Source organism: Myxocyprinus asiaticus, chromosome 20 (assembly GCF_019703515.2).
Source record: "Myxocyprinus asiaticus isolate MX2 ecotype Aquarium Trade chromosome 20, UBuf_Myxa_2, whole genome shotgun sequence".
NCBI lineage: Eukaryota > Metazoa > Chordata > Actinopteri > Cypriniformes > Catostomidae > Myxocyprinus > Myxocyprinus asiaticus.
Genome location: NC_059363.1, coordinates 721,274 through 733,349, shown reverse-complemented (window position 1 = coordinate 733,349; position 12,076 = coordinate 721,274). Strand labels below are relative to the sequence as shown.

General features: G+C 39.5%; 1 protein-coding gene across 2 annotated transcripts in view; it reads right to left on the bottom strand.

Annotated features, from left to right (window-relative positions):
- eif2ak4 (eukaryotic translation initiation factor 2 alpha kinase 4) overlaps positions 1-12,076 on the bottom strand; it is a 56,401-nt gene that overhangs the window by 41,424 nt on the left and 2,901 nt on the right. For both annotated transcript variants that reach the window (XM_051645837.1, XM_051645838.1), the window contains exons 6-9: positions 8,653-8,780; positions 5,054-5,154; positions 4,808-4,965; positions 2,525-3,060 (exon numbers count right to left, since the gene is read on the bottom strand). In XM_051645837.1, coding sequence (XP_051501797.1) covers positions 2,525-3,060; positions 4,808-4,965; positions 5,054-5,154; positions 8,653-8,780 — 923 coding nt within the window. The remainder of the gene's footprint in view (positions 1-2,524; positions 3,061-4,807; positions 4,966-5,053; positions 5,155-8,652; positions 8,781-12,076) is intronic.

Sequence of the window (12,076 nt, the reverse complement as noted above, 5' to 3'; positions counted from 1 at the left end):
CAACCGCGAAGCACTGCAAAGGGTGGTGCGAACTGCCAGACAAATCATCAGAGGTGAGCTTCCCTCCCTCCAGGACATATATACCAGGTGGTGTGTGAAAAAAGCTCAGAGGATCATCAGAGACTCCAGCCACCCGAGCCATGGGCTGTTCTCACTGCTACCATCAGGTAGGCGGTATCGCAGCATCAGGACCCGCACCAGCCGACTCCATGACAGCTTCTTCCCCCAAGCAATCAGACTTCTGAACTCTTGATCTCCCACGATCAAAATACATCAGCACTGCACTTTATTACTCTTATATCTCACACCGGACTGTCATAAATTATATTATTATTATATTATATTCTCTATATTATATTATATTGATAATAGTGTATTTTTGGACATTATTGTATTTATGTGAATAAACAAATATTTCTATTTTCAGCATTATTTGTACTTCAGACCTTTTTTTTTTTTTTTTGGACAAGACAACTAGTTTCATACCATGTGACCCACATTTAGGTTTCAACCACTGAAAATGGAATGGGAAAAATTTTACAATTCTTGCACAGAGCCACAATGAGAGCGCAATATCTCTGGGATATCACCATATAGGGCTTTTAAAATGATGATTATATAAAGAAAAGTTTATTCTAAAGCAGAATCTAAAAGGATATTAAAATATATTTAATACTTCTGGAGTTATAAGTACTCCAACTTAAAAATAAATAAATAAATACATTTAAAAAAAAAGTGCTATTTTTCAATATTATGACTCTCACCATTGGTATATCATGCAACAAGAGGTGCTGAAGTCAATTGAAGTCTTAACAACTGACTATCAACCGACAGCCTGAATGTCAATACAGTACAATACAACCTACTGTACATTCTATATATACTACTATATATACTTTTTTTTTTTTATTGTATAATTAAAAAATGATGAGACATATACCAGTTTACAATAAACATCAGATTAACACAACACAATTTAAAGTCTAATATACACATAATTACACACAACACAATATACAAATAATAACATACAATGTACAGTATACAATACACACAACATAGAATACACATACACACAATACACACAACATAGAATACACATACACACAATACACACAATATAGAATACAGAAATACTCAAACCAGCCCATATGGCACCAACAACCATCCATATGATTATCTAATCAGCCAATCATGTGGCAGCAGTGCAGTGCATAAAATCATACATATATAGGTCAGGAGCTTCAGTTAATGTTCACAGTGATTTGGACCATGGCATATATATATATTATTTTTTTCGAATTAAATAACAATGGCATGATGCATTCAAGTGTTTCTCAATTAAAGGGACAGTTCACCAAAAAATGTAAACTGTCTCATCATTTACTCACCCTCATGCCATAGGTGTGGGTGAGAAACAGACCAATATTTAAGTCCTTTTTTTTACTATAAATCTACGCTTTGACTTTGACTTTCACATTCACACCCACACCTATCATATCACTTCTGAAGACATGGATTAAACCACTGGAGTTTTATGGATTACTTTTATGCTGCCTTTATGTGCTTTTTGGAAGTTCTGGTCACCATTCACTTGCATTGATTGAACCTACAGAGCTGAAATATTCTTCTAAAAATCTTCATTTGTGTTCAGCAGAAGAAAGAAAGTCATACACATCTGGGATGGCATGAGGGTGAGTAAATGATGAGAGAATTTACATTTTTGGGAGAACTATCTCTTTAAGAGTTAACATTGCTTCAGGTTTAAGTAATTATTCAGGTAAGCAGTCATAATAAAAAAAATGTTGACTGTCCATTTGGCATATTAATAAATTGCGATTAATTACATAAAATAAATTACACATAAAAAAATGTATGCAATTAATCATGCTCCCTGACCCATACATAAATTCTGTAATAAAAGTGCCTATTTTCCTACTATCGGAGCAATTCAAGCTTAACATACCGATACATGTAACTTCATGTTTTTACGAGCCATATCAGCAGGGGGCAGTCAGCGCGCCTCAACAAACCTCACAAGCACAGGTCGCTCTTGACAGCTGGACGAATCACAGAATGCAGGGATCACAAGACACTATTCTCAAAGTTTCAACTACTTTTAACTTGACAAAGTGTCCTAAAAACATCCCATTTATGACACTGAAAATCAGTGAGACGCTCCACAAGAATGTGTCAGACACATTGACCAACTCAACTGCAAAATGTATTGCTGTGAGTTTGTTTAATGATATGGGAATAACATGAACAATAGTATACAGACTTCTAAAGTCACTTTTTGTATTATCTTATCAATGCTTTACCCGTCTGCCACAACAATGCAATATATATCAAATATAATATATATCATTTTAATAATAATTTGATTTATTATTTATATTGAATTATTTGTATTTGGGGTCTTAATCGGCAAATGCTGATATAATTAATTGGCATGTCGTGTAATTAAAGCCTTAGAAAAAATTCAATATTAAGTAAACTAAGAGCTTAGCAGTAAAACACTCACTTGTTGAGAAAGTCCTGCAGGTCAGCTGGTAGGTTTGATGGGACAGTCACAGGATATTCCTTCACGTCTCTCCCCTGACTGAGCGCCAGCAGCAGCAGCCCTAAACTCCACACATCTCCCTTCTTGCCAGCGCGTGTGGGCAGCATGTCCTCACTGAAGCGCACGCGACCCTGCTCAAAGATGTCCTCCTTACAGACATCTGACAGACGCTTCGACAGACTGTAGTCAGTGAGACGCACATCGCCCTGAGCGTCCAGGAGAACACAGGACGAGTTCAGCTGTTTATGGACCACTGAATTACTGTGCAGATAGTCAAGAGCACTGACAAGTTGGATGGCGTAATGGCGCAGTTGGTCGACGGGCACCGGCGTGTTGCTGGCGAGGTTCTGTGCCAGACTGGAGCCAGGAATGTGTTCGGTCAGGAGATCCACCACTAAAGAGTCTTCATGCTCGCAGCAGCTCAAGGCCTGATAGTGCACAAGATTCGGGTGCTGCAGCTTCAACAGGGAGTTTAACTCATTCTCAGCGCCATGAATCTACATTTCAGAAATAGAATGAACATGTAGAATCACAATTAATCAAGGAATGGGTGGGACTAAGATGCCCATATTATTAAAAAATAAATAATATATATATAGATATATCGTGGTGGCGTAGTGACTGAGGATGAATCTCAGTTGCCTCCGCGTCTGAGACCGTCAATCCGCGCATTTTATCACGTGGCTTGTTGAGCGCGTTACCGTGGAGATGCAGCGCGTGTGGAGTCTTCACGTTATTCTCCGCGGCATCCACGCACAACTCACCACGCGCCCCACCGAGAGCAAGAACCACATTATAGCGACCACGAGGAGGTTACCCCATGTGACTCTACCCTTCCTAGCAACCGGGCCAATTTGGTTGCTTAGGAGACCTGGCTGGAGTCACTCAGCACACCCTGGATTCAAACTCACGACTCCAGGTGTGGTAGTCAGCATCAATACTTGCTGAGATACCCAGCCCTCAGTCATATGTTGATTTTTACATATGACCTGAACATGTTCTACTTTTGGTCAAATTTAACGCTATATATTTCCAAATTCAATATCTATTATAGTCAGTGTCACTACTCATGTGTAAATTATTGCTGAAGTACCACAGATGCCTCACATGATACCTGTGGACCAATAACAGATTTTTAAAAATCATTTTAAGGCCTATTCACACCAGGAGCAAAGCTACTAAAATAAAAGACAATTTCACCCCTGTACAGTAGGCGGCGCCATTCTACAAACATTTATTCTGGTGCATGGATCTTTAAGCATTCAGCTGTCAATGCATTAGATTAAAATATTTAACGCAGTTAAGGCATTTATTTACCTAATTTGGCATAACAGTTTCATCATGTTCTTTCCACATTTTGATGCATTTAGAGGAATACAGAATCTGTGTTTTTTGTGTGAGTGAGATGAGTAAAGAGCGCTATTGCATTCGCCTTCTGTCTTTACATTTATGCATGTATTTTGCTACGAGTATTTTCCAACTCTCGAACCCAGCCTCTCTTTTTTTAATGCCTGGATAGTATAACACAAGGTAAAGTGAAATAAATACATGTGAACTAATGCACATGTAGTAAAACCAGTATAGCGTACAGTAAAATGATGCATAACATTTAAAATAATCTAAAAGAAGACAGCCTCATGGTCTTTTCTTTATTTAATTATTGTATATATGTATTGAATTCAGGGTTTCTTGTGCATGGTTAGAAAAGAGCACCGTTACAGGAATACTTTGTGTAATTGTATTCTTGCAATAAAATAGCACTGGGGTTCTGCAGTTCATTTGTCTACACTTGTAGTAATGTATTGCAAGTAAAGAGTCTTTTTGTGTGATATTTTACTCCGAGCTTATTTCAAACAAATCGCCGGACCTTGCTGCTATTTTTATTGCAAAGATGATATAACAAGCACAGTAATAAACATATAAAAAAATGTACATAAGACAAAACACCAGGTATATGTCAGCGTATCAGTCTACATATATATTCCAAAAAAACTTCTCATTGGTCAGTCAGTTTGCATCGAAAAAAATAAAGATACAAATAAAATAATCTACGTAAAAAAAAAACTTCTGATTGTCGGCGGACGATTTGTTGGACCTGGTGTGAATAGTGCCATAGGAATACATTGTTCCAATTGAAAAGCTCGTTCGGTGCTCATTTTCAGGGAAAAACTCTCCACATGCTGATGAGTTCATGTTTCCACACTGAATAATGATTTATTGTGTCTGGGATGTGTCACACTCTACCTGTTTTTTGCATTTCTCAATCTTCTCTTTCTCTTGGCTGGTGAAGAACTTTCCGATCGTCTTATTCCAGCGAAGAATCCACTCGTACACAACGGCAAAATCTCCAGAGGTGGAGTTGAAAGCATAATACACACTGCGACCCAGTCGCTCACTCACGCCTAAAGCACACACACGCACAGAAAACAGGCATTACCTCCATCGAAGACAGTAAAGATGGTCAACCAACAAGCTCCCCACAAATCTCACCTATGCACTTCCCTCTGTGAACAATGACATCACCCATGAAGCTGTTGCTGAAGTGCAGGACTTCCTGTTGCCGTGGATTATCTTCACTGTATGTGTCTCGCCTGGACAGAGATGAAAATAACCATCAACTTAAGATCGATACATCACATTCATCCACACATGTTCAGCGATGGTCATCTGCGATTACTAGATAAGGATTTTTACAAAAAGCCATTTCTAGCAATAAAATGTTTTAAAACGGAGCATAATATTTTCAAGTCAACTCATTTTTATTTGTATAGCGCTTTTCACAACACACATCGTTTCAAAGCAGCTTTACAGAAAATCATGCATCAGTGTTTAAACAAAGATGTTTTTTGTATGATTTTGTATGAACTGTAAGATTAATGACTAATGTCTTTGAAGTTCATCCTGGATTAACTGCAGAAGTTCACACAGATGCGTTGTCCTTGTTAGTTGGCTGATGAAGTGATAAAGTGATAAATATAGAAATTTTCACAACTTTAAATCGGCAAGAAATCAAAACGGACCCTTTTTATTTTGTTAATGCATGTTAATGACCTTATTGTGAATGATTCATTGATGCATATTTGGATTTTATATATATATATATATATATATATATATATATTTGACTCGACTCGGATGTGGAGAAAGTAGCTGGAGTTTATTAATATATTTATCCATTAAATGCATGGGGGTTTCACCAAATATTATTACATACTCGGGTCTTTAGTGATCTGGCACGTACACTGGCGGCCAAACGTTTGGAATAATGTACAGATTTTGCTGTTTCGGAAGGAAATTGGTACTTTTATTCAATAAAAATGGCATTCAACTGATCACAAAGTATAGTCAGGACATTACTGATGTAAAAAACAGCACCATCACTATTTGAAAAAAGTCATTTTTGATCAAATCTAGACAGCAGCCATCACTCCAACACCTTATCCTTGAGTAATCATGCTAAATTGAACATTTGGTACTAGAAAATCACTTGCCATTATATCAAACACAGCTGAAAGATATTTGGTTCATTAAATGAAGCTAAACATTGTTTTTGTGTTTGTTTTTGAGTTGCCACAGTATGCAATAGACTGGCATGTCTTAAGGTCAATATTAGGTCAAAAATGGCAAAAAAGAAACAGATTTCTCTAGAAACTCATCAGTCAATCATTGTTTTGAGGAATGAAGGCTATACAATGCTTGTGATTTCATACAAAGGTGTACACTACAGTCATCAAAGACAAAGAACAACTGACTCTAACAAGGACAGAAAGAGATGTGGAAGGCCAGATGTACAACTAAACAAGAGGATAAGTACATCAGAGTCTCTAGTTTGAGAAATAGATTCCTCACATGTCCTCAGCTGACAGCTTCATTGAATTCTACCCGCTCAACACCAGTTTCATGTACAACAGTAAAGAGAAGACTCAGGGGTGCAGGCCTTATGGGAAGAATTGCAAAGAAAAAGCCACTTTTGAACAGAAAAACAAAAAGAAAAGGTTAGAGTGGGCAAAGAAACACAGACATTGGACAACAGATAATTGGAAAAGAGTGTTATGGATCTTAACCCCATTGAGCTTTTGTGGGATCAGCTAGACTGTAAGGTGCGTGAGAAGTGCCCGACAAGACAGACACATCTATGACAAGTGCTACAGGAAGTGTGGGGTGAAATGTCACCTGAGTATCTGGACAAACTGACAGCTAGAATGTCAAGGATCTGCAAAGCTGTCATTGCTGCACATGGAGGAGTTTTTGATGAGAACTCTATGAAGGAGTTTTAAAAAAAAATTCAAATTGTAATAGTAATTTTTCAGGTTATTAATGTCCTGACTATACATTGTGATCAGTTGAATGCCACTTTGGTGGATAAAAGTACCAATCCTTTCTATAAGAGCAAAATCTGTACATTATTCCAAACTTTTGGCCGCCAGTGTGTAACTATCACAATTGGATTTGCAAAATGCCCAGATAGTGTCAAAATTTCAAGATAATTAGAAAATAATAGTTTTTGAGGTTATTTTTCATGTATCAAAGAGATGACACAACAAATCTTGACCAGGATTCATTACATCCACACTGAAAAAGACTGTCTGTCAAAGACATATTGAGCTACACATATGTATTTTCTCAGGCACTTTTTGAGTCTAAATAGACACAAAACTTACAGAATTTCAGTTGTACACCCAAATGTCAATAGCCAAATCATACTGTTCATGTGTTAAACTTGCTATAGTTTACTTCCATGTTGTATCTTCATAAAATATCATCATGAAACATTAGCGCCACCTTGAGTAAGAAATAGCATGTATAATATGTAAGTGTACATGCCTATGGAATAGTGATTATTCACCACTGTCACACAGAAAATCAATGTGATTTAGTAGTCATTTGTATTGTAATAAAAAAGAAATACATATCCTGTGATAGAAACGTTATATAGATATGAACTAATGCAATATTATTTATGGAAGCACAAAAAAAAGCAACACTATTACATATCAAAGGTCTGTAATGACCTTATACACTGCACTTATAAATTTTTTTGTAACACTATTCAGAAGAGAAAGGTTGAGGAATACTAAAGAGGTGTGGGCATAACTCCAAAAATGGATGAGGTACAGGTGGCGGAAGGAGGGCCGATGTATGCATTAAAGGGTTAATGCAGGCATTTGTCAATTATCTTGTGATGCACAGCACACATTGGTGTCCTTTATTCTTTATATTTAGTGTGCTGTGATTTAAAATGTTGCAATATTGTGATCTTTTATGGCTTGTTTCTCATTCATCTGCATTGACTCGCACAACAGCTCCAGCCTCGTTGTAAGCAAAGACCACGACGTGTGTGTGTGTGTGTGTGTGTGTGTGTGTGTGTGGCTGTGAACTAAAGCCTAATAGCTACTTTTTTTAAAAGGATGAACTGTTGGGGGCCTGGAAAGTATTGACGCTGACTATCACACCTGGAGTCGCGAGTTAAAATCCAGGGCGTGCTGAGTGACTCCAGCCAGGTCTCCTAAGCAACCAAATTGGCCCGGTTACTATGGAGGGTAGAGTCACATGGGGTAACCTCCTCGTGGTCACCATAATGTGGTTCCCGTTCTCGGTGGGGCGCGGAGAATAGCGTGAAGCCTCCACACGCACTACGTCTCCATGGTAACACGCTCAACAAGCCACGTGATAAAATGCGCAGACTGACAGTCTCAGATGCGGAGGCAACTGAGATTCGTCCTCCGCCACCCGGATTGAGGCGAGTCACTACACCACCACGAGGACTTAGAGCGCATTAGGAACTGGGCATTCCAAATTGGGGAGAAAAGCATTGAAAATGTCCCGCCCCCACTTCCTGTTTAAATAGGAAATATGTCAAAACACCACACTGAATTGCGTTCGTCAAGGCACTTCACAGCCACTTTAACGTTTCAATTTCAACTTTTCCAGGCCTGGTAATTCCCCTGGTTTTCCATGACTGTAATCCTGAATATACAGAGTTTAACAGAGATACTAACAACAGTTAAAGTCCAGCAACTGAACTGGATGATTCTTTAACATTTGTATACAGCAATAACACAGAACGGTTTCCAATGACATCATCAGACCTGTGTCGACTGCTGGATGTCGTTCGCCGTCTGCTCTGAAGTGTTTTCTTTATTTCAGAGGGATCAACTGGTGACCCGGGTGAAGCAGATGTTTGTCTTTCCCCCGCGACTGCAGTCTCCAAACGCTCCTGAAACAATATTCACAGACATTCACATCTTCATACAACTCCAGAATAGACCTTTTTCACACTCTGGGTTTTGGAACGTGGAAGTAAACATTTGCAGGGTAAACTACGACAGCGGTGAATGGGAGTGAATGGCAGATCACAGCACATATTATTTTCATTTACCCATTTTCTCCAAGACCAAAAGAAAAAAATCTACTATTACGAATGACTTTCCAGAAGAGTTAAAAAACAGAGAGTGATGGATTAAAACAGTAAAATGAGAGAAGATGCCTGTGGCAGGGAGGAGGGCTAATCAAGCCCTCGAGAGGGATAAAGGTGACCGGAGGCGGCAGTTCCAGGGAGAGAGTGAGTTACGCAGCTGCCTGGCATGTTCAAGTTCATTATTAAATTATTATTTATATTGTCAAGCCGGTTCTCGCCTCCTACTTTCCCTTTTACCCTGTTACACTGCTGCCGAAACCCAGGAAGGAGGAGGGATGTGCCGTAGTAGAGTCCTTGCCACTACATCCACCCCAACGAAGCAGCCGTGACCATCCGCCGGGGGACAGACGAGCCCGGCCGCCTGAGTGCGGAGGAAAGGCCGCCGACCGCGAGGGGAGGAGGGGCTCCTAGCCGACTGCCTGGAGTGGTCAGGGCCACTGCCAGGGGCAGAGGAGACCCCTACCAGCCGCTAGGACGCGGCGGGGTCGAGAGGACCGCCGACCGCAAGCGAAGGAGGGGCTCCAGGCCAACTGCCTGGAGTGGGAGAACCGCTGCCAGGGGCGGGGGAGACCCTTTCCGTCTACCGAAAACGCGGCGGGGCATTCCGTCCGCCAAGGGCCGGAGGACTGCCTCCGTTCCGCCCGGGGAGGCGCGGCTGTCGTCCACTAGAGACGTGGACGTGGTGGAGGAGTGGCCAAGGACCAAGCTACGGCGTATTGTTGTTGTTTTTCCCTCCCCTTGTCACCCTCCCAGGTCCGAAGAGGCGAGGATGACCTGCCGGCAGGTAATTCCAGGGTAATATAACACAAAGCATAAAGTTATACGTTTACACTCATTATTTTAAAAATGTATCATCTAAAAAAATCTGTGAGAGAATTACGCTGATAAATAAGGCGGAAACACGTCATCACAGTCTGTGAAAAAGGTCTATTAATGTTGTTATGCATAGTGGTCGATCTGTAAAAGATTTTCAAGGGGGATGGTGTTGTTAAAGAATGTTTATTTTTATTTATTTATTTATTTTCTGTTTGTGGGGGGGGGGGGGGGTCTATTACTCATGGGTCATTGACAAATAAGGATGTCCAAAGTGTGAAAATTGGAAATCTTTTACAAATTTAGTTTCATGTTCTCAGAAATGTAATCTTTGTGTCAATTTGGTTTCATACTTTTTTGAAGAACTTTAAATTGTCATGCAGTGTAACCATCAAGTAAAAAGGTATTATAATACTTTCTTTGAACTTTGAATACATGAGAGTATAAACAACTTAATCATTAATTTCCAAATAGTTTTCAAACACATTTTTCAAGGTAATAAAATACTTTATAAATGTTATGAATTTCTGAGTCAAGAATACCAGTAGTTTTCTCAGGGTTCCACCATATGACTTGAACACAATGTGTCGAAATGAATATCAGATGTTTTTTAAAACTTCACGCTCAGTCTTGAGGATCTAAAGGTGTCACTCTGTTTTATGCTCAACAATGGCTACTATCATGTTGGTTTCAACCAATGACTTTGATTTGGTGGACAAACGCGTTTTTAAATATGAATTATATTTTAAAACACAACTGTTTCACTGCTTTTTATTTTTATTCTGCATTAGTCATGCTAACATTCCTTTTTTCAGGATTTTCAGCTTTTAATGAGGCTTTTATTTACTGTCTCTGGACACCATGTGACATTTTTTACTTTAAGCCCCAGAAAAAATATAAATATGACTTTAAACTCAGAAATTGAAACATATGCTCATTATAGAAGAGATGTATTCAAATAAATGGTTTGTGTGAATTGCATTTTTTATGTATTTTTAATGTATTAGATCTGTACAAAAATTAGCATCACTTCATCATTGACCCTTAGGACACATGGCCATAACATGCACCAGTTACCCCTAAAATGCACCAGTTATCCATAAAAGCATTTTATGGGCGAAACCATGAAAATTGGCTGAATTAAAAACATGTACATGTTGCAACTGTACAATCATCATGGCAATATCTTACCTTCTGTTCTCTTCTTTTTAATGAAAGGCAAAATATTTTCTTGAACTCTTCTCTTGGACATTTTTTGAATACTTGCATTACCTTCAGTGGCGTAAGTTTCATGTGTGCACTAGGAAGGACAAATCAACCCATCACTAAACTCCGAAATACCTGTTTGCCGGTGTTTTCAGAAATCCAGCATCTTTTCGCTGTGGAGAGAGCTCGAGCGCTCATGGTTGCCAGATTGTGGGACTAAAGCGTCACCCTGACAGAATATTTCCAAACTGTACAAGTGTCAAGATCTAATTGTGGGATTTCACCTATAGAACTCTGGCAACCCCACACATGTCGAAATGTAATTCTGACTGACTAATCGCCCTTATTTAAAGTCTGTTATTTATTAAACGTAGAAAATTAAATATTTTACTTGCATGATTAGTTCTAAGTAATACATGACACAATTAATCTAAAGGGGATGTTAAGGGGGGATGCTTTTTGGTATTTCTTGCAACAAGGGGGATGGCATCCCCATGCATCCCCCCTCCACTCGAGCCATGGTTATACAGTATGTTTGCATTAAAATATGGCAGTGAAACTTACAGAGAAGGAAAATGTGGAAAATATAAGCTTTCTTCTCTTCCAGTAACTGAATTAATAAGTCTGAAAAAAATACTTTTAGGGGGCCTGGGTATCTCAGCGAGTAAAGACGCTGACTATCACCCCTGGAGTCGTGAGTTCGAATCCAGGGCGTGCTGAGTGACTCCAGACAGGTCTCCTAAGCAACTAAATTGGCCCGGTTGCTAGGGAGGGTAGAGTCACGTGGGGTAACCTCCTCGTGGTCGCTATAATGTGGTTCTCACTCTCGGTGGGGTGTGTGGTGAGTTGTGCGTGGATGCCGCGGAGAATAGCGTAAAGAATAGGTCTCCGCGGTAACGCGCTCAACAAGCCACGTGATAAGATGCACGGATTGACGTCTCAGACGCGGAGGCAACTGAGATTCGTCCTCCGCCACCCGGATTGAGGCGAGTCACTACACCACCACGAGGACTTAGAGCGCATTGGGAATTGGGCATTCCAAATTGGGGAGAAAAAATAAATAAAAAAATTTAAAA